This window comes from Cydia splendana, chromosome 16 (assembly GCF_910591565.1).
Source record: "Cydia splendana chromosome 16, ilCydSple1.2, whole genome shotgun sequence".
NCBI classification, from domain to species: domain Eukaryota; kingdom Metazoa; phylum Arthropoda; class Insecta; order Lepidoptera; family Tortricidae; genus Cydia; species Cydia splendana.
The window spans coordinates 12,018,857-12,046,506 of NC_085975.1; the positions used below are offsets into that span (position 1 = coordinate 12,018,857).

At 39.0% G+C, this 27,650-nt stretch overlaps 3 protein-coding genes across 3 annotated transcripts; 1 reads left to right on the plus strand and 2 right to left on the minus strand.

Annotated features, from left to right (window-relative positions):
* Nucleotides 1-80: 80 nt before the first annotated feature.
* On the minus strand, nt 81-4,733 carry LOC134798283 (uncharacterized). Its single transcript, XM_063770672.1, has 9 exons — nt 4,358-4,733; nt 3,841-3,959; nt 3,476-3,598; nt 2,785-2,992; nt 2,169-2,311; nt 1,744-1,819; nt 1,519-1,564; nt 601-816; nt 81-273 (listed from the first exon to the last, which is right to left on the minus strand). Exons 1-9 carry the CDS (start codon nt 4,647-4,649, stop codon nt 237-239), a joined length of 1,260 nt encoding a protein of 419 aa, XP_063626742.1. The 5' UTR covers nt 4,650-4,733; the 3' UTR covers nt 81-236.
* Nucleotides 4,734-5,012: 279 nt separating this feature from the next.
* On the plus strand, nt 5,013-12,158 carry LOC134798286 (stomatin-like protein 2, mitochondrial). The gene is made up of 8 exons (XM_063770676.1): nt 5,013-5,171; nt 5,254-5,370; nt 6,239-6,446; nt 6,897-7,085; nt 8,134-8,289; nt 8,732-8,847; nt 10,185-10,313; nt 11,860-12,158. The coding sequence occupies exons 1-8, from the start codon at nt 5,124-5,126 to the stop codon at nt 12,109-12,111; spliced, it is 1,215 nt and encodes a 404-aa protein (XP_063626746.1). The 5' UTR covers nt 5,013-5,123; the 3' UTR covers nt 12,112-12,158.
* A 36-nt stretch (nt 12,159-12,194) lies between these two features.
* On the minus strand, nt 12,195-26,797 carry LOC134798287 (maspardin-like). The gene is made up of 5 exons (XM_063770677.1): nt 26,613-26,797; nt 26,278-26,518; nt 25,713-25,942; nt 24,394-24,642; nt 12,195-14,560 (listed from the first exon to the last, which is right to left on the minus strand). The coding sequence occupies exons 1-5, from the start codon at nt 26,709-26,711 to the stop codon at nt 14,423-14,425; spliced, it is 957 nt and encodes a 318-aa protein (XP_063626747.1). The 5' UTR covers nt 26,712-26,797; the 3' UTR covers nt 12,195-14,422.
* Nucleotides 26,798-27,650: the final 853 nt, after the last annotated feature.

Genomic DNA, 27,650 nt, shown 5'->3' on the forward strand with positions numbered 1-27,650 from the left:
TATTCTAAAATGGTCTTTATTATAATTAGCCGCGAGCTATATTAGCTCGGCCTAAGTTCAATAAAATAATGTCAATGTCATCTTGACAGCAAAGCAACGCCATTGGCCATTGGCCATCCACATGCCATCCAACAGCAGATGGGATATTGTTACCAGGAATCAAAAATATATAATAAAAATTTTTTTTTTTAAGTATTACACTTATGGCCACCGATTAAAACTACGTTTTTGTATTATCAATCTTGCAAAGGCATTCTCCAATCGGGAATCCGTCTGAAAATACAAAAATATTGAAGTAAAGTTGAATGCTATAATTGCACACGGTGCATAAGGTTGGAGTTAACGCGCGGGCTACCGGCTACTACGCGTAAGACGCGTATAGATGATATGATCAAGCTCATATCAAGCTGGATGGGCCAATCCAGTTACTCGCACGTTCTTATGCAAAATTTAAATAAGTCTAGTTGCGCAGACTTTGTAGGAAGCTTTGAACCTTTATACGGCCGTTTCAAACGCGCAACTGGAGTTAATAGATTTGAAACACAGTTTTAAAGATAAAAAATAATGTTTTAGGCTTGGCTGTGTTGTATGTTAACTTACAACTTTTTTATCATCTGAATATCATTATATTCTTTCACATCCTCACTCGAGCTATTGCATCTGTTAATCCATTGTTTTGTAGGCTTTAGTATGTCATTAAAGGATCTCTGCTTTGGTTTGGCTGCATTTTTTGATCTCGATTTATCTTCATCACTTATGTTTATCTCTGCTTCAAATGATGAGCCGACTTCTTGAATTGACATGTCACATAGAGCGCTAAAAATAATATGTAACACGATAAAATCTAGATATCTGACGTTATCTTAGGACAATCTTAACATGTTTTGTTATTATTTTTTCATCAATAAATTCAATAACAAAGTGGGCAGGTGTAGATAAGATAAGAAATATTTATTCGCACAAAATTTCCTAGTAAAAGACGTGATAAGGGACAACCGGGTGTCATGGGTTTCATGTAAGACCGAGCTCATTGCAATAAGTTCTCATAAAATCTCTTTCATGTTAGCGTTTGTCTAAGTTGCATCCCCAGGCCTAATTCTTCCAAACCCAGGATCAGCAATAAGTTACTCCGAACTTAGGTCGACATGTGTCTGTTATCGACACTAATTTTCGGCGAATAAATCGTGAGAAAACCGATGTAATGGGCTTTACGTGGGCTTTACGAACCTCACTGATCTCGTATGTGTTTTAAATGTACTTATTGCGACATTCGATCAACTGATTCTACTCGTTGCACCTCAATAGTACGCCAATTTATCGAAAATCGGTGACGTTGCAGAGCCCATAACCTATTATTCTAATCTTAACAATGGCGACGCTTCCGTTAAGTAAGACCAGTATAAAATTAACTAAGCCAACTCTTGAGATAATGTAGTTTCGGTAGTTCAACTAACACCGGGTTCTTTAGGATCCCTAAGGTCCCTAACTACAAACAGATTCAAGAAAAAAAATACCCACTTGGCTATTTCCTCTGCATCGCGGGTTTCCATCGTGTCCAACAAATCTGTGAAATATAATTCATGCTTCAAGATAAATTAGCAATGGATTAAAACTACGAGGTACCTAATAACAGTAATAACCGTATGGAACATGCGGAACAAAACAAATTAATGTTAAACACATTTTTTTTATGACCCAATTTATATTTAAATTATTTCATAATATTCATACTCATACTCGTACCTTCCACGTTTTCAATGCTTGTAAATTTTTCTTCACGATTTAATCGTTTCGATATATCCATATTTCTTTTGTGATCCTAAAAGTGAAGATAAACATCATTATTACTTTTTATAAAATTGAGTGGAATTTCCAATCGTCTTGTTTATGATGTGAGGCACCCAACAGTTCCAAAGTATGGCATTTGGTGCTGACACTGCTGCTGATGCTGACAGGTGGTGGTAACCACCTAATTTTTCCGGACAATCGTAATTATATGGCCTAAGTTATGACTATCTACTCATTAGGTAAGGAAATTCTCACGAGCCCATCAGCATCATCAGTTTTATTTCAAAGTTCGGTGCTGTCGGTTATTAATTCAAAAAAATATTATTGTTATTGTTACAGTACAGACTAATGAAAGTAAATAAAAGCTGGAATACGCATACGTTATTGCTGTATTTATGGTGAGATTTTGACAACATCCTTTTATTTTTCTTCCACTTATTCAAGGCATTTTGCTGTTGTTCTCTTAGATACAAATATTTACAGTACCACTTGCAATGCGAAACTATGTCATCTTTCGTAGATCCTGTAAATTAAGAGCGATTCAGAAAAAGTCATTATAAAGGGTGATTCCACGGTGATACACTACAATACATACGCTATTCGTCATATTATAAATAGTAATGCTGAAAAATAAAATAAATAAATAAATCCTAAGGCTATTTTCATACGACGACCGGACTATCGGACAAGAAAGCGACCATGCGGTCAATAATTCGAACAAAAGTTTTCGTAAGCACCCTAAATATGAATTCGGGTAAAATAGGTGAAAAGCTTATGGTAAATATTTGCTGTTTATTTCTTTTTGCCCCTTTTTTCTGTCACTTATAAAGTGCCGACTAATCGGCCATTTTTGCCGACTAGTCGCCGACTAATCGCCGACTACAAATGAGGCCGGATAGTAGGCTTTCCCCTATTATTATACCATGGCTTTCCCGCGACTAGTCGGTACGTCCCTATATTTTAGGTAAAAATATAATTAAAAATAATTTAAGATACCTGTAATTTTCTCCAATATTTCCGACTGAAAATCTTGGTATTGATCGTGGTTGTAACATGTAAACTCCTGAGCGCCATTTAATGTAATATCATCATTGAATTTGAAATACTTCTGCCAAACCTGAACGAAGACGTTATGGTGATATTCATTCCAACCTCCGTAACGATTGGGACTGCTTATTATGAAATCTTGAAAATTCTGAACTTCCTAAAATTTTATGAAAATAATTGTTTGAAATTGGATAATTTTATAGTTACTCATGTAAGGGTTTTTCATCACTGTACTCGTTTTAAAGATTTTCAGGGTGCAAATAACCTACCTAACCTAAAACTAGGTATGTCCGTTTTGCGTCCAAGATTGTAGCCGTGTACTTGCTTGTGAAAGACGTCATGGTACTCGTTTCCGAGGTTTTCGGAGTGCTAATCTGCCGATCTTTCAATTTTTGACCGATATTTATATCGCTAAAGGTTAATAAATTATTAGCGTCCGTATTTAATGTTGTGGAATGTGAATACATGCAATGTATCGCAAAGACTATAGAAGACATCGTTAACCTAATGAAAGGGTTAGAAAATTCACATAAGTATTTTTTTTAAACCCTTTAGTACCGGTACATGAGTTGGTGACTAAAGATACATGCAGGGTGGTCCAACTGCATCACCTTGTATACAGTTAAAATACTTTACTTACTTTACATTTAAATGGAGACTGTATCATTACTTTTACAGGACTAGGTATAATGTGGCTGAACGGTTTAATTTTAATCTTGGGTTTAAACGTACAATTTGACTTCTTCTCTTCAACGTCATTTATCTGAAAATAATAAATTATCTGATAGAAGGAGTTTCCTGTTTATATTCCCATATTATCTGGAACATTGTGATGGGATAAACCAATATAGTTTGGCCCAGGACTGACGCATTTCAGACATAGACATCAGACTGAATCATACTGTCCTTGTCTTACGCTAGTACTAGAACCTAAAAGAAAGGGATGAGTATAATTTTCCTGGTTCTTAACTGACTGACAAGATGTGTTTGTCAGACTGTAGTTACCTGTTTTGTTAGTTCCTTCTCCTTAGACGTTTCCGAAGCTAATTCAGATTGAACATATGTTTTGAGTAGGCGTATTTTCTCATCCAGCTTAACTACGTCCCGTTTCATGTTATCAATGTCTAGAATTGATAATTAGGTAGAGTAGTTTAAAAACACAGTTAATTATATAGGTACAGAGCGGCTACCGCGGAAACCGTAATTCGCAAATTGCGGGGTTCTTTCTCTTTTACTCCAATGAAGGCGTAATTAGAGTGACAGAGAAAAATGCCCGCAAATTGCGAACTTCGGTTTTCGCGGTAACCGCTCAGTAGTCAGTAGCAGCAGACGAAGTAACCACAGGATTTAGGTAGTTACTTTACTTAAAATTATCTATCCGATTAACACGTATATTATACCTATAGATGCCAGTTCTATATATTGAAGTCCAATGATTATTTAACTATGATTTTTCCAAACATTATTAACTCTTTCTACACGTTCTTATGATGCCACATGATGGTAAACGTTATTTACTCACCAACGCTAGTTAACTTCTCTTGAGCCATAGCTTTTAGTTCTCCAAATATGTTTTTAATTTCTGTTAACCTATTTTTTAACTTTCCTGTGTAATTCTTTAATTCTACACTGTAGAATATAGGGAGTTCGGAATTGCTTCCTTCAATTTCTTTTGAATTTATTTTATTAATATTATTCATCAATAGGTTTTCTTCTATTTTCAACCTCCTAAGTTTAGCAGTAACACTGTTCTCAGTGTTGTCGGAGGAGTCGTCTATTAATGAACTATTTGAAGAGTCCCTTTTATAACTCATTATAAATGCATGTGCTTTAGTTATGTATTATAAAATTAACACTATACAAACAGTTATTCAAGTACTTATTAGCGTCGAGATAGAACTATCGATCTAACTTTTAAGTTGACCGCCATTGTCAACGGTAACTATGCTACCATTTCCTGTTGTATGGTCCAAACTAAGGACCAAACATTTTTGCCAATTACTTTAAATTTTTTGAAATAAAATATTTTTAATGTGATAATTAAAATAATATCGGTATAGGACTACTATTTACAAACGTATTTAAAGCATTTATAATAAAAATATAAGTACTCACGTGCAACTCACGTTGAAACCAGCTTGTACACTTTAATGGTTTCAGAACATTCCTAAACCCGGCGCGATTGACAGCTGTCAATCCAGTTAGATTTCGATTGCTTTACTTGAATTTCGTAGACATAGAATGGATTACAGTTTTTATGTTTAAATCCTAATAATAAAGCTATTAATATGTTTACGCGTTCAAGACTATTTCTTTCCAAAGCGCTGCCTTTAAGAGTGTGTATCGTCAGTTTTTTGCATAATATCTGGTGTCCAAGTAGTGTTATGTATAACCTTATTCATTCCTATTTGTTTTCAGAATGCATTTAAAACAGAATACCAGAATGAAGCGAAGTTCTTATACAGTGTTACTAATACGCGACATCGATCCACGACCCCTCTCAATACGATAGTGATGTTTGTGCCGCAGCAGGAGGTTTGTAACCTTATACAAATATATGATTTATATTTTGCTAATACTAGCGGACGCGCAATCTAAATGCAAATTATGAAATATCGTAGCTGTTTATATTTCCTTTATTTGATTACAATTATGTTTCGTACATTAAATTATATATTACTTTTTAGGGTTCTGTACCCAAAGGGTAAAAAACGGGACCCTATTACTAAGACTCCGCTGTCCGTCCGTCCGTCTGTCCGTCCGTCCGTCCGTCCGTCCGTCTGTCCGTCCGTCTGTCTGTCCGTCTGTCCGTCCGTCCGTCTGTCTGTCCGTCTGTCCGTCCGTCTGTCCGTCCGTCTGTCCGTCCGTCCGTCCGTCCGTCTGTCCGTCCGTCTGTCTGTCCGTCCGTCCGTCTGTCACCAGGCTGTATCTCATGAACCGTGATAGTCAGATAGTTGAAATTTTCCCAGATGATGTATTTCTGTTGCCGCTATAACAACAAATACTAAAAAGTACGGAAGCCTCGGTGGGCGAGTCCGACTCGCACTTGTCCGGTTTTTTCTTCAATTTTCTGTGTCTACAAGTTCTTATTTCATAAGAGCACAGAATAGTGCACTGTAATAAATATGAACTGTGAGGCAAGTGAATCTCCTCTAGTGAAATTCTGAATTTAACTTGACTCACTACAATTTTACAGTTTAACTGACATTATTTTAGTCCCTCGCATTAATTATTTTTTTATTAAATTTAATTACAAATATTATAAGTTAAATTTTTATTATAATAATAACATACTTTTTTTAGTGTACTAAAGAAATTAAGTTAAAAACTAACAGTCTATGGACCAAGGTCTGAAATGAAAGATTTTTATTTATTTATTTTAATTATTTATTACATTTTCCAGGCTTGGATAGTGGAGCGAATGGGCAAATTCCACAGGATACTAGAGCCAGGTCTGAACCTGCTGTGGCCGATAGTGGATAAGATCAAGTATGTGCAGAGCCTGAAGGAAATAGCGATAGATGTGCCAAAACAGAGTGCCATCACGTCAGACAATGTCACACTCAGCATCGACGGTGTGCTGTACCTGAGGATCATTGATCCATATCTAGGTAAGTTACTTTACAAAAAAGGTATTTTAGATACTTTTACCACATGATTTGTATTTAGCCGGGTTCACACAGAGCAGGCATACACGCAAGGCAATTTCTTCAGCCAGTGTAGACATGCCTCGCCTGAGGCAATGCGGCCGAGGCACGTCTACACTGGCTGTTTACTGCGCGAGGAAATTGCCTTGCGCATACGCTTGCTCTGTGTGGACCCGGCTATTTCCTTATAAATTGTATGAAACTGATAGATTTAATTTTTACTTGAACACATTTAATTAACATATTTTTCTCAATTTACATGAACAAGAATAAATTAGAGAAGTGTCATAAGCCCAAATTAATTGGAGCAAGAAATCTGCTAGTTGCTCTTGGCAAAGCTCTTGGCAAAGGGTCAGTGCTCTACTTAAGATTTTGTTGTTTTAACTTTAATATAAATTTACTTTTATTTTTCAGCTTCATATGGTGTAGAAGACCCCGAATTTGCCATAACACAGCTGGCACAGACCACGATGCGTTCCGAGTTGGGTCAGATATCCCTGGACAAAGTCTTCCGAGAGAGAGAATCCCTGAATGTGTCTATAGTCCACGCTATTAACAAGGCCAGTGAAGCGTGGGGAATTACGTGTTTGAGATACGAGATTCGTGAGTATGAATTAATCTTCACTAATATTATGAAATCAAAAGTACTTAACTTATAATCTTATAATTGACCTTACTATTTTGCTGGACATATCATATGTAGAAAGCATAATTATTTGTTGGCCACCTGTGTAAGGCAAAGAGAAGGAAAGTAAATACAGCTACTTATTCCGAAATATTAGCTAGAATAATAATGAGACTTGCTTTACATATATTAAACCTCGTAATTTAAATAAGAAAGAGTCCTTAAATATTAACAGTTACAAAACTGTACAATCATCCTTGCGGAAGAAGCAAAAATGTGTACTACAGGACTCTGAGTCAAGAGTGACTTCAGCTTAGGGGCCATTCATTTATTACGTAAGACGATTTAGGGGGGGAGAGGGGGGTCGAACATATCTTATTTTTTCTTACAACAGGGAGGGTTTTCATAGTTCTTACGTAAGATCACAATGATGCGATTTTTGTTTAATTTCTATGAAATTATGACGTTTAAAAAATACCTCTATACTCTGCTATCAAACACGGTGCAGAGTTAGCTTAAACGGGCTCCAGTACCTTTGTACAAATAAACATTCCAAATATGATTTTTTTGAAAAATAAATACTAAAACAAACCAAACGTGTACTATTTTTTTTCTTTCGATTCTTACGTAAATAATATATAGGGGGACGGGGTCAACCTATTCTTATTTTTTCTTACATAGGGGAGGGAGGGGGTCAAAAGCTGACAAAACTCGTGTTACGTAATAAATGGCGCCTTAAGGGCTATCTGGAGCGTGTTTCAAATTAAAGGTTACATTTTCTGCTCCGAGCGGGACTGGAGCTCACAACCTTTTGTAACAACAGTCTAATCACTCTAACCAACTGAGGTAAACTTGTTTGATGTGATTGAAATTTTCCATGACACCCTTCTTCATTTACGCGCCTAAGTAGGCATTTTTCCGCGGTCGAGGGAGCTCAATTGCAAATGTCGGCTCAAATCAGTAAGATTTTCTATTCTACACGGCTCTGCTTAGTTATAGCTGTCATTCCAATGTAATGTTTATCAGGCGACATAAAGCTGCCGTCGCGCGTCCACGAGGCCATGCAGATGCAAGTGGAGGCGGAGCGTCGCAAGCGGGCGGCCATCTTGGAGTCCGAGGGAGTTCGGGCCGCCGACATCAACGTCGCCGAGGGCAAGCGGCAGGCGAGGATACTTGCTTCTGGTAAACTAGCACGACAAATTTCATACACTGACACGCCTGTTCCTATTTATATCGCTCGCGCGTCATTATATAGCTGTCCCATGGTAACAGCGGTCAATGACAATGTGCGATCGGGATAGCAATATACTAATGCGCGTGTGATAATAAGTAGAGATAGGAACTGGTGGGCATTGACGTATATCTCAGGACTGGCCTTACGGGCAATAAGAATGGGGCATGAATGGGGCCAGCACAGCGGTGTGACACTGCTACAACGAGATTGGTTGATGAGTTCGCATACCGCGCGCGATTGGTCGCAACTAGTTGCGTTAGACTGCACGATTGGCTCGAATTCGTGAGTGATACCGTTGAACTGGTACCATTTTTCCACCAAGGTTCTTAAACGGCACACACGTATCGGGTACGAAAACCTTGAATAATAGTTTGTTATGAAAACTTCCAGAGGCTGAGAAGCAGGAACAAATCAACAAGGCGTCGGGAGAGGCACAGGCCATGCTCGCGGTGGCTGAGGCTCGCGCCAAGGGGCTGCGGCTTGTGGGCCACGCGCTCGGGCAAAAGGTAAGGTTGAATTCATGATTAAGAAAAACAGCTACTTATTTTAACTACTGTGTCAGATGAGTTAGGTACCTATTGATTATTTTACCCAAAATCAGGCGGTCTAGCATAAGTTACGTTCTCGCGCGCGCGTATACATACTTGAAGTCGCGCGCGAGAACGCAACTCATGCTAGACCGACGGGTTGATTTTCAAAATGGCGAAAGACTTCACGGGTACCCCAGCAACTGAAGGCTGCTTGCTAGTTTTGATCTCTGTAGTAGCGAATTGAGAGTTGAAGTCTTGTATTTATGTTGGCCAAATCTTTTGTAAGAGAAAGCATCGAAAAACATACGACAGTTTTTTCTGGGTTTCTAAAATACTGTCCTCCTCCTTACAATCTAGCTATGAACCAGAGTGTCTTCTTCTTAGTCGGTTCCTCAAGGCTGAGGGTCGTGACCATCAGGAGTGCAGTTCTTCACCACCGCTCTCCAAACCCCCCTGTCTTGGGCCAGCTGTATTGACCCCTGGATGTTGACGCCCGTAGCGTCGCGTATGGCATCAGACCACCGAGTTGGAGCCCTGCCTCTACTCCTTCTCCCTTCGACGCGCCCAACCAGAACGAGCTTTTCAAAGCTGGACGGGTCTTGGCGAGCCACATGGCCAAAGAAGGTCAACATTCTCTGGAAGCATGTAGTTGAAAGCCGGGTGGTAATATGTAGCTCTTCGAGAATAGACGCGTTGGTGCGGCGTTGCGTCCAGGATATGCCCAACATTTTGCGCCAGCACCACATCTCGAATGCGTCTATTTTTGCTCTCACACGTGGCTTCCATACCCATGTCTCAGAGGCGTAGAGGAATATGGAGAAGATAAGGGTGCGCATAAGTCGGACTTTCGTGTGGCGGTATATATTCCTGTTTCTCCAAATCTTCTCCAAGCGCTTCACTGCTGCTTTTGCGATTTGTGACCTTCTTATGACCTCCTTCATGCAATCTCCGTTACTGGATATCTGCGAGCCCAAGTAGACAAAGTCTTCCACCAAGTCCAGGTCACGCAGTTCCCCCGTCCTCTGCATCTGCCCAGCTCTGTCGATGAACATCAGCTTTGTCTTCTTCCGGTTGATATGGAGGCCGTATTGCGCACTGAATAATTCGACCCTGTTCAGAAATGTGGCGAGTTCTGTCTCATTGGCGCCTATTATGGTCGTGTCATCGGCGAATCGCAAGTTACTGATTAGGTGACCACCAACACGGATACCACCCTGCCAACTTTCCAGCACTCTGCGCATTATGTGTAGGACTGTAGTAATTTACCAAAGGAATGATTATTCCTTTAATTTAGCTTGTGTTGTTTCTTGCAGGACACCCGACACGCGGCGTCGCTCACGCTGGCCGAACAGTACGTAGCCGCGTTCAACAAGCTCGCGCGCACCAACAACACGCTCATCCTGCCCGCCAACGCGGGAGACGTTTCCAACTTAGTCGCGCAGGTAAGTGGTGTATAATATAACCCGATTTTCGAGCTATTGAGACACATTCTAGAAAGCGAGAAAAAGGCGGTTTTGGCATGCGATAGGGAGGGATCCTACAAGATTCGTGACTTTCCGTTGACAAACAGGTTTTACAATTCTGAACTCAGTAATGTCGTCATCTATTCTGCCGGAGTTGGTGACGCTGGCCCAACAATATGCGGCCGCTGCCCGCCAACGCGGGAGACGTTTCCAACTTAGTCGCGCAGGTAAGTGGTGTATAATATAACCCGATTTTCGAGCTATTGAGACACATTCTAGAAAGCGAGAAAAAGGCGGTTTTGGCATGCGATAGGGAGGGATCCTACAAGATTCGTGACTTTCCGTTGACAAACAGGTTTTACAATTCTGAACTCAGTAATGTCGTCATCTATTCTGCCGGAGTTGGTGACGCTGGCCCAACAATATGCGGCCGCTGCCCGCCAACGCGGGAGACGTTTCCAACTTAGTCGTGCAGGTAACGGCATGGAGCATTCCATGAAATTGTCTACCGTACCATACGAACGCGAATTTTCGGAAGATTAGCAGATAGGAGTTTGTTTTTCTGTGACTAATGGTCAAAAATATGCCCAGAAAAATCATCAGCCCTAAACGCCAGAATAGTAGTTTGTGTTACAAGGGATCAAAATGATATATTTCCGTCAAGGGTGTACATTGAATCCTGAATGAAGCGATGGATTCTACAATAGAATCCTGAGCGTAATGAGGGATTCAAGTGTTAACGCCCAAGACGAAATAATTTTGATACCGTGTGACACATATTGCTTTTCACATCAACTATGAGGAAAATAAAAAAATATTAGTGGACATAATTATTATGTTTCAAAATATTATTCAAGCTAAAAAAGAATGCAAAAAATAACAAAAACAGTGTCCTAGAACAGAAAAGTGCCACTTTGATCCCCCCTAGCAGGGAGGAAAAGTGCCACTTTGATCCCTCCTAGCGGGGAAGAAAAAGCCCTTTTCCGAATAGGTGATGTGAAAAAAGATTTTCCTTATTTCCTCGCATGTGGAGAAAAACACTTTATATGCCTCGGCAATAATAGCAATTCGTGGATTCGTCTACTTTGTCGGAGTCCTCTTCGCGTCGCAAAATCGAAACTCATTCACGAATTGCCCTTTCCCGGCCTCTGCAATAATAATAATAATGTACATTAATGCACAAAATGAAATGCATTTGGTTTGTACGGGACAGCCCGTGGAATGCTCTGCATTCACGCGATGAAGACGAGCTGAAGCATGTCTCTCTATAGTTTCGAAACCTGTACCTCTATGTTTCAAACGAGATCTGGAACTTATGCGTGAAGTATAAATGTAGATGGCGCTTGACGTGAATTTTTAGTGGACGTGCCTATGTCCAATTTAATAAGATTTTATATAGGTTTAATTAAAAATAGCAGACCCTGTCTTATTCTTGTAACCTAATTGTAAGTCTTTAAATAGGTACCCAACTCTACATAAAGTCTTTATGTAGACCAACTAAATAAAAATATTGTGTCATTTACAGGCAATGTCAATCTACTCCACGGTCTCGCAACACAATCTCCAAGCGCAGCAAGCAGATATCGCTGAACGATACGAGGATCCTCTAGTCAAACTACATGCTTTAACAGAAAAGGGCACCACTCTAGCCGGCCAACCCGTAGTGACCGAAGAAGACAGCCTAGCGGAATACTTCTCTGACGACGAAGAGAGAGAGAAGGCACTACAAGCACAAAAGAAAGAGCAAAAAGAACTAAAGTTAGAAAGGGAAACATAGTCATAGTAACAGTAGATTGGCTTGTTGTTAATAAATTTACGTTAATTGAAACTTTGTTTTTCTACCTCAAAAATAAAAGACGATTGGTGTATAAATGTATATTTGTATAGTCAACGATTTTCACTCAGCCAATATTGCAGTCTTATAAAGTACAACATTTTAACAATTCATGTTTGATTTCTATAACAATATATATAAAGTAACTAAAACATAGCATAATAGAATGTAGTCGATATAATTTTAGCTGCGTCTTTTACACACACGTTTTTATAAAAGACGTCAATATTGAGAACACATCACTAGTGCACACATAAGTACTTTGATCACAGTCTAACCTACTGTGGAATAATATACTACTGTGATACTGATATATATCGAAAATATTTATAGACTAATTTCGTTTCTCAAGTACCTACCTATTTTCGCGGATGTACTTTTGTTTAGCAAGCTATTTTTGGCACATTTAAATTTTGCATTTTTCTATGTACTACTATTTAGTCAAATAATTATAATTATATCGTTGGTTACAAGAAACATTTATATTCACATGTAAGTATTAATTTATTGCCAAAAATTACTTTATGTTATCTTTAACGGTGAGAGTTTTTATCCCTAATATCGTTTTTTTTCTAATCAATTTCTCATTTTACTTCCCAAAATAAATACCTATTAAACTATTTGGTATCCTATACCGTCCATATACATTATAAGTATATAACATGACTTAATATTTCAGTATAAAGCATTTTTACTTAATCCTAGCGTTTATAGGCACACAGAGAAATTAAAGTTAATGTTTTTCGTCAAACAACCATACAGTCAGCAGCAGAAGTGGCTAGGCGGGCGAAGTGTTTAAAACGAGCTGATCACAGCTTAATACTTGGTAAGAAAGTGTATGTGCAGGTCATTTGAAATACCTGCCTGCTCTAGGCTTGTCGGTCATGAACTAAGAACTGTTAAGAATGAAATCCCATCAAGGACCGAAAGGAACTAAATCTTTTTGTATGCTCTTAATCGGTCTTTAGGTCCTTTAGTTCAGTGGGATTGGTGAGCGCTTGACATGAGTGAAACACAAAATAGACTGAACGAAATGGTTCACAATGACGTTGGCACGAGTGCGAACGAGATAAATGAGTGACAAACAGTCCTAAACCTGAAGAGTATGAAGAAAAATCAAATATTTTTTCTGTATTTTTTATATTATTTTATTATGTCTAGCTTTTTGATGTTTAATCGTCATATAGTATCGTACAACTTGAATCGTAATTCAGTTGCCAAAGATTTGGGAAAAACTACTGTAAAATCGATTCATACATTCCCAGCTCTCAAAGACCGAACTGAACTAAAGGAACTAAAAGACCGAACTAGTTCGTTTGACCGATTGACCGAGAGCGGAGCGCTCTCTGTAGTGACCGAGCAGGCACAAGCCTAGCCTGCTCATCTCTTAGCTACTTCTTCTACTGACTGTACCACTTTGTCTTTTGCCAACTTTTGTCTATAACAGGGGTCGGGAAACCGCAGCTCGCGTGCTCATGCGGCTCTTTTGAGGTCGAATGGGGTTCTTCAAGTCAGCCAATAATTTACATTGGAGAGATCTCAGACCCTTGAAAACAACATTTACGGCTTTTCTTCCTAAAACTGGTGGATTCCTACTGCGGTTGGCTCTTCTTCCCAAAAGTTTGCCAACCCAAAAATCCCTTGTTTTCGTTATTGTATATATATATATATATATATATATATATATATATATATATATATATATATATATATATATATATATATATATACATATATATATATATGTATATATATATATATATTTTATGGATTAAGCTCGCAAAACAGATTATACTTATTATGTTGGCCTATGTGCCAAAACTTGGCCTGCTTGTCATTTAGGCATAAGTGCTCTCAATATGTTCTTGTAAACCCTTTAAGGTCCATAGAGCAAATTACAAGAATTACGGCTTTATAAGGACGATTTATCTCTTCCTCCACTGCAAATAGCCCCCTCCGGAAGATTGTGGGTCACTTCTGGATGAGATTAGCTCAGGACCGGGACAAGTGGCGTACTAAAAGAGAGGCATATACTCAGCAGTGGGCTGATATGATGATATTGATGACGAAGTATGTAAGCCCTATTATAGCCCCCTGAGACCCAGAAGCAATTGTTTTGTTCTTGAAATTGGAACCATTAATCACACAATAAAAGTTCAAAATAGATTTTGGAATATGTACGCAGGGTCTTAGGAGGATAGACAAACGACAACGTGGTTCCGTCTTGATGTGATGATGAGATTGCCACAATAGTTCAAGAGATCTTGACGAATTTATCTCGTTGGTTGAAGTAGCTGACCGTGCCCTCGTCGGGCTGCGCGGGCGCCGGCAGCCGGTGCAGGCTGAGGTACGACGCCGACAGTTCCGTGTTGTCGAACTGCCGGAGGTGGATCTGAAATGGGCCATGGAAATGTTTAATTACACAAACGGGTCTACCGCGATATAATTTCATTGTTTTTATCTTAAATTCCGACGGTTCAGCTGAGTTGCACCAGCTGTGGCCACGGAAAGACTCAACAATAAAACAAAACAATGAAATTATATCGCGGTAGACTGCCGGAGGTGGATCTGAAACGGGGCAAGGAAATGTTTAATTACACAAACGGGTCTACCGCAATATAATTTCATTGTTTTTACTTTAAATTCCGACGGTTCAGCTGGGTTGTACCAGCTGTGGTCATGGAAAGACTCAACAGTAAAACAAAACAATGAAATTATATCGCGGTAGTCCCGTTTGTGTAATTAAATATGTGTACAAAACGCGAGAGTTTAAAGTGGGACATGGAAATGTTATGGTATGATAGCTAATGGCTTATATGTCAAGTTGCATGGGTACTGCCGCAGCGTCTATAAGTGCTAACGCTAGACAATCCACTTCAATCCAGCCACTAATACAGTTGTCCAATTTTTGGCTACATTATTAAGAGCGCTCTTACAAGAAAAGTCGAAATAATGCAAAATTGATGATACTAGTCGACGAAATTCAGGACTTTGCGCTCATTATTAGAAACAATGAGTACTTGTTCCAGTAAAAGCGTCTTCTTATCTTTATAAATGTCGTTGTAAATATTAGAAAAAGGACTTATTAAATTAGTAATGATTTTTTTTCTGATGGTCGTTTCCGAAAAACCCCGTGAAGAACTGAATGGCGAGCTCTTATTTGGAAATGTTGAGAATTTTACTCTGCTAAACCTGGCTATTTTGTATTACTAATACCCTGTACTTTAGGCATATCAAACTATATTTTTCCTACATACCTTTGAGAAAGAGAAAATCAAAGTAAAACGAACTCGATTTTCTCTCCGAAACAAGTGTCAATTCCTACGAAAATCTACTTAATATCGAAGTCATTTTCATACTCAAGCAATCTGCAACGTTTGCTTATACTGTTGGTATACATTAGTGTTTATGAAATTCTACTATAATTTTTTGGCAATTTTTTGAAAACTACTCTATATTACCGATGACGCGCGCTGCGCCAGCTCAGTGCCGCGGCAGAGCTTGTAGAGGCAGGACGTGTGTCGGTCGGCTCCGCACATTTTCAACGGCGACGACGAGGTTTTTTATCATTGTGTGCGGCGGGCGCCGTGTAAAACGCTATACTGTGTGCGTGTAAACCGCAACGAGAGACTTTGATCCTAGCACCGTTTTTATAGTATTATAATTTATAATGGTACAGTTTAATAAACTACCGGACAGGATTAAAAATATTTGAAACGACCTGACATTCTATATGTATTTATTTGACTCAAGATAGTACTCAGGGTCTGATGATGGAGCCGGAAGGTGGGCACCAGTACCAATCAACCATGCAACTAAACCACTTTGTGTTTAGGCTCGTTTTATTCATCTCAACAAGATCTTTGACACAAGATAGTACTCAGGGTCTGATGATGGAGCCGGAAGGTGGTCACCGGTACCAATCAACCATGCAACTAAACCACTTCGTGTTTGGGCTCGTTTGATTCGGCTCAACAAGATCTTTGACTTAAGATAGTACTCAGGGTCTGATGATGGAGCCGGAAGGTGGTCACCAGTACCAATCAACAATGCAACTAAACCACTTCGTGTTTAGGCTCGTTTTATTCGTCTCAACAAGATCTTTGACTTAAGATAGTACTCAGGGTCTGATGATGGAGCCGGAAGGTGGTCACCGGTACCAATCAACCATGCAACTAAACCACTTCGTGTTTGGGCTCGTTTGATTCGTCTCAACAAGATCTTTGGCACAAGATAATACTCAGGGTCTGATGATGGAGCCGGAAGGTGGTCACCGGTACCAATCAACCATGCAACTAAACCACTTCGTGTTTAGGCTCGTTTGATTCGTCTCAACAAGATCTTTGACACAAGATAGTACTCAGGGTCTGATGATGGAGCCGGCAGGTGGTCACCGGTACCAATCAACCATGCCGCTAAACCACTTCGTGTTTAGGCTCGTTTTATTCGTTTCTATAAGATCTTTGACACAAGATAGTACTCAGGGTCTGATGTTGGAGCCGGAAGGTGGTCACCGGTACCAATCAACCATGCAACTAAACCACTTCGTGTTTAGGCTCGTTTGATTCGTCTCAACAAGACCTTGGACACAAGATAGTACTCAGGATCTGATGATGGCGCTGGAAGGTGGCCACGGGTACCAGTCTACCATGTAACTGAACCACTTCGTGTTTGGGCTCGTTTGATTTGTCGCAACAAGATCTTTGACACAAGGTAGTACTGAGGGTCTGATGATGGATCCGGAAGGTGGTGACCGGTACCAATCAACCATGCAACTAAACCACTTCGTGTTTGGGCTCGTTTGATTCGGCTCAACAAGATCTTTGACTTAAGATAGTACTCAGGGTCTGATGATGGAGCCGGAAGGTGGTCACCAGTACCAATCAACAATGCAACTAAACCACTTCGTGTTTAGGCTCGTTTTATTCGTCTCAACAAGATCTTTGACTTAAGATAGTACTCAGGGTCTGATGATGGAGCCGGAAGGTGGTCACCGGTACCAATCAACCATGCAACTAAACCACTTCGTGTTTGGGCTCGTTTGATTCGTCGCAACAAGATCTTTGACACAAGTTAGTACTCAGGGTCTGATGATGGAGCTGGACTGTGGCCACGGGTACCAGTCTACCATGTAACTGAACCACTTCGTGTTTGGGCTCGTTTGATTTGTCGCAACAAGATCTTTGACACAAGGTAGTACTGAGGGTCTGATGATGGATCCGGAAGGTGGTCACCGGTACCAATCAACCATGCAACTAAACCACTTCGTGTTTGGCTTCGTTCGATTCGTCGCAACAAGATCTTTGACACAAGTTAGTACTCAGGGTCTGATGATGGAGCTGGACTGTGGCCACGGGTACCAGTCTACCATGTAACTGAACCACTTCGTGTTTGGGCTCATTTGATTCGTCGCAATAAGATGTTTGACACAAGATACTACTCAGGGTCTGATGATGGAGCTGATGATGATAGACAGGTACCCGTCGCCACCTTCGCGCTCCATCATCAGACCCTGAGTACTACCTTGTGTCAAAGATCTTGTTAAGATGAATAAAACGTGCCTAAACACGAAATGGTTTAGTTGCATGGTTGATTGGTACCGGTGACCACCTTCCGGCTCCAACATCAGACCCTGAGTACTATCTTGTGTCAAAGATCTTGTTGAAACGAATAAAACGAGCCTAAACACGAAGTGGTTTAGTTGCATGGTTGATTGGTACCGGTGACCACCTTCCAGCTCCATCATCAGACTCTGAGTATCACTTAGTGTCAAAGATCTTGTTGAGACGAATCAAACGATCCTAAACACGATGTGGTTTAGTTGCATGGTTGATTGGTAATGGTACCTTCCAGCTCCATCATCAGAGCCTGAGTACTGTCTTGTGTCAAAGATCTTGTTGAGACGAATCAAACGAGCCCAAACACGAAGTTGTTTAGTTACATGATAGACTGGTACCCGTGGCCACCTTCCAGCTCCATCATCAGACCCTGTGTATCTTCAGTGTCAAAGATCTTGTTGAGACGAATCAAACGAGCCTAATCATGTTACTACATGGTTGATTGGTATCCGTGACCACCTTAATCATCATCAGATCCTCAGTACCAGTTCGTTTTTAAACCCTCGTTGATACAAACTTTACAACCTATAGGTACCAAATGCAATGACGAAACATGTAAATAAGCGAGTAGGTACCTATAATTTCTTTCGAGTAATATACCTTCATAAGTACAAGTATGGGGCTATTCATAAATTACGTCGTTTCAAATGGGAGGAGTGGGGGGGGGGGGGGGGGGGGTCTGGACATCGGATGATGGTAACATGACGTAGGAGGAAACAGATTCATCCGAAGCTTGATTTTTGGATGATTTGAGGGGGGGGGGGGGGTCAAAAATCGTCAAAAATAGATGACGTAATTTATGAACAGCCCCAATGTACATTTGAACTGCATTTAGTATTTTCGTACTTACCAAATAACAGTTTTAGAACTTTAAAAGTTAAGTACAGTTAGTGTTGTTATGGTTGATTTCAATATGCTTCGCGAAGGATCAAGAATGTTTCATCCATCATTGTAGTGCGAGTGTGGTAGAAGGGATCGGCATACTGAGCTCGCACGGCCTGCCGCAGCGCGTAAAATACCTAAACTCGCTCAACGCCGAAATGTAATAGCGCTCTTAAACTACGATAAAATAAAAATTAAAATATCTGGGAGACAGAGCTTTGCTCGGAAAACATAAAAAATCTCAAAAATGCACGTTTTCCCAGAGATAAGACTTGGATTTTTCGCCCCCGAAAACCCCCAATATAGCTAAATTCATCTAAATCGTTAGAGCCGTTTCAGGGATCCCCAAAATATATAAATAAACAAGAATTTCTCGTTTAAAGGTATAAGATATCCGTACACGGCGGGACGAAGTTGAAGAAATTTGAACCTTATGTAATTCTGTTTTAAGTTCAAATTTCTTCAATAAAATATCTCGAGTATTCAACTTCTTCCCGCCGTGTAGGTATAGGTATATGTCCCTGTTGTATTCGTCCCACTGCTCGACTGGGCACAGGTCGTCTCTGTGGGAAAGAGCCTATTTGTCTACGATAAAAAACCGGCCAAGTGTGAGTCGGACTCGCGTTCCAAGGGTTCCGTACATTACCCAATTTTTAACAATGTACATGTTTTTTATATGTGAAACGCGAGTGAATTGCTTTTAAAAAACCCGTAGGGATCGGATCAAAAACTAAGTAATTAGTCCGACTCACGCTTGACTGCATATTTCTAATAGGTTTTCCTGTCATCTATAGGTAAAGAACTATTTTGTATATTTTTTTCAAATTTTTTGACCCAGTAGTTTCGGAGATAAAGGGGGTGGGGGGTGGGGGGGGGGGGGGTGGTAATTTTTTGGATATTTTCTTAAATGACTTCTGAACCATTTATTTTAAAATTACAAAAAAATATATACTTGACATTATCAAAATGAGCTCTTTCATTTGATATGTAACACGATATAGTTTATATTTTTTTAATTTTATCATTAACCCCCTAAAAGTGGCCTCCTTGTTTAATAGTAGTTTATGTGACTGCTACATAAAGAAAGGCATTAAAATACGAGTGTGGGTTTATGAAACGAATGAAATGAGTTTCATAATAGTATCACACGAGTGTTTTAATGCCTAATTATGTACAGTTACATACACTGCTTTATCTACACACATATTATAAACTTTCTATGATATATTCACTAACCTCATATTACAGCCGACATTGGGGCACTTTCCTCTCTGGCGGAACTCGCGGATATGAGCTGGCGTCTCCGAAATATCTTTATCGCACATTTTACACGAAAATTTTGTTATAGTTACTTTAAAAACAACAAAACAAATTATTTTTTTCTTACAAATTAATTAAAATACTAGATGAAAACCCGGCTTCGCTCGGGTAAAATAAATAATAATAATAGATACTCATTTTGAATTGAGTAATTATTTACTTTTAGACTTCAAACCTTCATCATGGCGGTTACATACCTATCTCATCTCAGAAAACTTTAAATCCGTAACATACAGTTATAACTCTAAAAACTTACTATTTCGATATATCTAAAAACAAATATGTAATTAAAAAACCTAACCTAACCCACTTTTCTGGTAACAGTTCGGTTCTGTAAGGGTCGCAGTTCTAACCTAACCTAACCCACTTCTGGTTGCAGTTTGGTTCTATAAGGATTACAGCTCTAACCTGACCCACTGTTCTGATCGCAGATCGGTTCTGTAAAAGCCGCATTTATAACCTAACCCACTTTCCAATCTCAAAAGAGGGAACCCTTTTGTACCTACCCTTCATGGCACTAAAATAAAAGTACATATGGAAATTATGACTACGATTTCATTCTTTAATATTAAAGCCTGTGCGTTAAATATTAAATTCGATTACAAAAAAAAATAAACAAAAACTGGATAAGTGCGAGTCGGACTCGCCCACCGAGGAGGGTTCCGTACTTTTTAGTATACGGCAACAGAAATACATCATCTGTGAAAATTTCAACAGTCTAGCTATCACGGTTCATAAGATACAGCCTGGTGACAGACAGACAGATGGACAGTGGAGTAAACTGAAATAAAGGTTCCGTCACACAGGCGCGTTTTCCAGGCGGGGCGTGAGCGTTTTATATGAAAAAGGGCGCGCCCCGCTCATGCGCCGCCCGCAAAACGCGCCTGTGTGACGGAGCCTTAAATGTCATATACTAAGAAAACCGGCTAAGTGCGAGTCGGACTCGCGCACGAAGGGTTCCATACTTTTTAGTATTTGTTCTTATAGCGGCAACAGAAATACATCATCTGTGAAAATTTCAACTGCCTAGCTACCTATCACGGTTCATGGGATACAGCCTGGTGACAGACAGACAGACGGACAGTGAAGTAAACTGAATAAATGTCATATACCTACTAAGAAAAACCGGCCAAGTGCGAGTCGGACTCGCGCACGCAAGGTTCCGTACCATTACGCACAAAACGGCAGAAAAATCACGTTTATTGCATGAGAGCCCCACTTTATTTATTTTATTCTGTTTTTAGTATTTGTTGTTATAGCGGCAACAGAAATACAATATCTGTGGCAATTTCAACCGTCTAGCTATCACGTTTCATGAGATACAACCTGATGACATACAGACGGACAGAGGAGTCTTAGTAATAGAGTCCCGTTTTTACCCTTCGGGTATGGAACCCTAATAAGAGTGTATAGATTTGTAACCCGTCAGCAATGTAAGTCCCTTGGAGATGCAGAGATCTAGTCTAAAGTCCCACTTACCATCGGCACTAACAGCTTTGTATGCTTGTTTGCCACCAACATGGCATTTTAAAACATATGAATAAAAACTTACTCATTTCATTTGTCATATCCAGTCTAGCATTGGCCCCGGTTAAATATTTATTTAATTTTTTTTTTAGTATTTGTTGTTATAGCGGCAACATAAATACATCATTTGTGAAAATTTCTACTGTCTAGTTATCACGGTTCATGAGATCATGGTGACAGACAGACGGATGGACAGATGGACAGCGGAGCCTTAGTAATAGGGTCCCGTTATTACCCTTTGGGTATGGAACCCTAAAAAGTGATCATGGCCTCCAGTGCCCCAGGCTGGAATCGAACCAGCATCCCCTCCTGCTATAGCAGCAGGTGCCTGTGCCATTCGGCCACCGGGCCCCAGCGGCATAGGTCGAATTTTTCCAAGTATATGCACTACTAACTGAAGGCTTATGGTGCCACCTGGCCATCCCTGAGCCTAAATTAAATATTTTCTGAAAATAATTTGTTTTGTGTTAATAGGACAGTGAAGTCTTAGTCCCGTCCCATTGCCCTCCCCGTCCCATCTCCCGAAGGTCCCGTATTTACCTTTTGTGTACAGAACTCTAAAAATCAACCTTGTTTACTATGTACTAAGCTTCACTATGACTCTGAAATTTTAGCAGTATATTGTTTTAGTTGTCACCTGACTATTTATTAAAGTCAAACTCTGAAGTTGTTATTTACACTTTTATTTGAATAAGCATAAAATATATCTTATTATATATACTATCTATGTATATATCTTATTATCTTTTAACCTTATATTCAACTTACATTGTCTCCGGAGATCACTTATTAATAAATTAGCTTCATTCAATTCACTTTCCGATTCACTGATACGCCTCAAGTTTGATTCTTTGAAGCTAGTCTAAAGCACACATATCAAATATGTCCACCATACACTGTAGTTGTTCACACTGTTTTACACTGTCCATATAATCAGAGTGGAGTCAGCCGGTTCTTTAACTCGAGACTTTCTTTGAATTACTTTTGTGACTTCTTCTCACTTCACTTTCATCTCGCTCACTTATTAGTTTGTCATGCAAACTCCTTCAAGGTTGCTTTCCGTCCAGGTGGCTAGCAGTGCCATGTTTGAAGCCTTTCTGAAATTAAATACAACTTAGTAGACATATTCAATATAAAATGTTTGTCCGGTCTGGCCTAGTGCGTGGTGACCTTGCCTATGAAGCCAATGGTCTTGGGTTTGAATCATGGTAAGTGCATTTAATTGTATGATGAGCCCAGATATTTGTTCCCGAGTCATGGATGTTTTCTATGTATTTAAGTAGGTACTTCCAAAGAGACTGAGATTTGTGTAAGAATGTCCCTATAATATTTATTTTTATTTATTTGTCAAATATATTTAAAGTGTTGACACTACATACATAATACTGATTATAAGGTAATGTATGTAGGTGTAAACTATCTCATACGTTATAAGTAAAGAGAAATTGGACGTTGCTCACGACGCTATAAGTTATGAACTTTGTAACATGTAATGCTAATGTGTCTCACATATGCAATACAATGAGAACTATTGTCTTATAAACTAACAAAATAATAAAACAAATACTTACTCGCCCAGGTTAAATCCAAATTTTAACATCCGTTAAACTTGTAACTTCGGTTTCTACAAAGGCTGGTAAGTACAAAACGTAATGTAAATCACTGTTTATCGTTATTTATACAATTTTTACACTTCAAACTACACATTTCAGGGTGATTTCAGGCCTAACTGATTTTATTTAGTTTAGATTTCAACATTTCAACACTCAATTATTCAACACAATGTAATGACGTTGACGTGACAGAAGACCGTTCGAAAACTCAAATTCCTCTTTAGAGCGCTTCAATGTCAGAATAAATGGGATGGGTGCAAGATGAGATTGACGCCAATTTCTTTTCGGTCGATTTGATCATCCCGTCGACGCCTTTTTAGGCGTAATTAGAAAGAATGACAGAGATAATTTGCGAACTTCGGTGTTCGCGGTTACAATCCAGCTAACTAACATGCAACATATTCTGAACGCATCCATAGCTGTCAAATCTCAACCAACAAATTGAGCCTTTAGCATTGATTGTCGAAATTTTTTCACTTTTAAATGCAAAATACGCGACAATACGAATTTTGCGGATACATGTTCTCGATTCAAAAGTGATATTTTTTCAAGCTCTTTCGATTGAGCATAATTTAATTTGTTTCTACCGTCAAAGCCGCTCGCGTTTATATATAAGGATAAACTGTACGTCAAATGGCGGCAACTTTTTTCACGCATGTCACGCATCCAAAGTTTTTTTTTTAATTCAGAGACAAACTAGAGTCGGGGTCGATTACCATATCGTCCGATACCAACTTACATTGATATTGATACATTTGTCAATATTGTATGCAATTGTCATTTGATTTCGAATAAAACGTCATCTCGACTGATATTAGAATAGGGGTCAAATCAAATTGCTTTTTTTATTCAGAGATGTTCGAAATTTAAAATGCATTACCAAATCGATTTTGATATAGTAATGAAGCTATTACCACATTTTCACAGATAAGAAATTTGCTGTAACAAAACAGTTTATCGTAATGTGGGCCATTATTTACGGATTTTGAAGGCGTCATAGAGAGTTTATGATATGTGTGTAGATAAAATTAATTTGTTTACGTAAGATGTCCGTTTTTGGGTCACAAATTTACATGTGTACCAAATTTCAACTTAATTGGTCCTGTACTTTAAAACGGGCTGTGACAGACGGACAGACAGACAGACGCACGAGTGATCCTATAAGGGTTCCGTTTTTTCCTTTTGAGGTACGGAACCCTAAAAAAAGCATTAAACCTAATCGAGAGCCTGGTTCAAACATGATAGTAACAGCTAGGTAAACTTACTAATAAATGCAAATTGACTTCATCGCTCCTGCTCAAATAGGGGAAGTTGCCGCCGCTCTTCAAGTGCGCCAGCTTGGCCTGCGGGTACGACTTGTACAGGTCCTCCCTGACTTGCGGGCTCAGCGCGCACTCGTCCCACACATCCATGACGGTCACTGGCAGCTCGCTTAGTAGGTGCGGCTGCATGTAACCCGGAGTGCAGTTGAGGGTTAACCGCGAGGCTAGCTCTGATTGGTTCAGGGACTCTAGCTGAAAGATACATTACTGGTCTGTAAATTTTGTTAGTCAAAATTCACTTTATCAGGCAAATTGTTTACAAATCATATTAAATATATTAAAAACGGGTCACTCACGTATTACGTATTTAATATGTCTGTGTCTCACGGAAGTTTTGTTATTAAATTGATATGTCTCTAAAAACATAAACTTTGACCTCATTTTAACATTACAACAATGATAAGATTGATAAAATATAACAAGGTGATTACGTCCCATTATCATACCATTAATATATACATTTTTAAACAATGAAGCAAATACTTATTATTCTCTGACGCCACTATTCTATGTCATGTTACTATAAATATATTGCATTGCTATTCCAAAAGTTGTTATTATCATATGTTGCAGTAACTTGCATGTTATCTTGTCCTACCTATTCAATTTACTTAATATTAATTGCATGTAAATATATGCAAGTACCTACATATGTACAAGTGTTTCTATTGACCTTAGATACTTATTGAGCGGAATATTAATGAAGGCATTTCACAAGTTTAGTTCATGAATATACTCATGAGAATGCTATAATATAGAATATTACTCTGGTTTGAAACTGTTAAATATTTAAGCAGCCATGGAACGTCATTAGACTAAGTGGCCTTATAGCATAGTATTAACCCTGAGAAGAGTCCCCCCTACCACAATAATGGGTCAGAATACTCAGAATCACCAAATAGAATCAAAATTCTATTATAACTTTCATCTGTTTCATCTGTTTGATAAGGATCTGGACAAATTTTGTGTCATCTTTTTGCATTTTTGCCAAGAACAATTTTTTTGCTTTATACAGGGCAACCATGGTTTGAATACGCAATTTTTCACCACTAACACATATGAAAGGTTAAAACTTCAAGGTTGTCTTTCAGCTGGCAGTTGGCGTGGAGCGCCCGAGTATCATGTGTGATACTAACTCAATTTGGGTTATAACGACTCAGTATCAGACGTGTGTTACTACAGATCAATATGGGTCAGATTTCTTTGCATCAATTTGTTGTATGGTGGTCGTTTGATGGGTTAAATAAGAAAACAATACTTACTCTCTCAACCATAAAATCAATAGCCTCAATGATTCTTCTATCAGCTTTCTCTGCCGAGAAGTTTCCCATCAGCATCCTCTTTAACACCAGGGAGGGGAGAAGCCAGAAGAGAGCTGAGGAGTCCTTGAACTCAAACACGGAGGTGTCAGTGAAGGAGTTGCACAGTATTAGCGATGCGACCCGGGGGCAGTTTAGTGTTAGCTCTGCAAATTTTTGGGCCAGGAATCCACCTGCAAAATTATTTGAATGATTGAAAAAATAGGATGTATAAATCTGTACACGGCGGGAAGAAGTTGATAACTCGAGATATTCCAGTTATAACATTTTTATTAATTTTCACTAGTTACCATTCAAAAATAGTAGGAGGAATATTCAATGCCATTACTAAACAGCTTCCTATTATTAACATTAATTAAGTGATTAAAGTTCATTTGTTTTGACTGTAATTAGCAGGAATATTCAAGTTGTTTAATTGGTAACAACATGATTTTCAATATGAATTTAAGCCAATGAATCCTATTAGTTTACTACAATCTAAGCGTTAGAACTTCGTCAATAAACTCACCTAAGGAAGCTCCAAAAATATGCACCTTGTCCAGCTCTAGGTAGTCAATCAGTCTTTTGAATCCATCACACCACTCCTTCATATTCCAGTAAGGCGGGGGTTCCGCGGATATCACACGAACCCCTCTGGAAGCCAGGCCCATCACTTGCTTGTAGAAGACATCGGCCGTGCCAGAAACAGGCGGTAAACACATTAGAGGACACGCGACCGACTTCGGACCTGAATCGAATATCCGCCATGCCTGAATAGCAAACAATTGGTTAACACTTTTACATTATAAACGTAGAAAAGAAAAAGACACGGTAAACGTATAAAGTATGAAAATTATTTGTTACCTTGGAACTATCTGAATCAACAACGATTTTCCTTAACGGTATACTACTTCGAAAACTCAGATACTCGTTTGATTGAGATAGGTCACTCACACAGCTCATTGTTATGAGGATAGTTTATGAGGAAATAAATATTAAAATATCCTGTTAATTAATTCTTTAAAGAAAACAAATTAGAATCGAATTAGTAGTCAACTAGTCACTAACAGTTAGAGCTGAGCGTTTTTTTCCGTAAGTGTTTTTAAAAACACTTTCTGGTGCTGTAACGAAATAACAGTTTGTGGCAGGAACGACAAACTGTTTTTATAAAAACGATGACAAAGAGGCGGCGACATACGATAACATAGTCGCGCATAACGGACGCAACTATCGCAAAGCAAAACGCAGCTCTAAAACTGTTTTATTCGTTTTCCGATGAGCAGGGACAGATATAGGTTATTGGCTAACGAAAGAGCGAGATAGAGATAAAAACGAAACGAAACGGATTGAGCTTTGTTCAGGTAGACGCTAGGCACGCTTTTTACCAGGCCATTATATTCAAAAACTTTAATGTTCGTTAGACAAATAAGCGCTTTATTTTCTAAGCATTAGGGTTTAAATTAAGGAATCTTATGCGTAAATTTAAAGCAAGTAGCGTCAATTGAATAACATGAAAAATGATTCACGACGCTTAACGAACACTCGCTAGCATCATGAATTGTGAGGCCATTTTATGTGTGACCTATCGATTTATCTTTATAAAGTACTGAAGTTAGGGGTCAAGTTATATTAGACATTAGTGAGACGATGCAAATTAGGTTTTTTTGAAATGTGAATTGCGTATTTTACGTTTTATTACTTCAATATGCGATTTCGTTTCGTTTCGTTCGACACACACAGGGAATCCAGTTATTTTAGAAACTGTTTTTGAAAACAGTTACGTGGTTAAAAAAAACTGTTACGTTTCGTTTCACGGAAAACTCGAAACGACCCAGCTCTACTAACAGTAGAAATGGAATGTATTGTGAAAAAAAACTTTGTTGTTGACATTGACATAAGCAA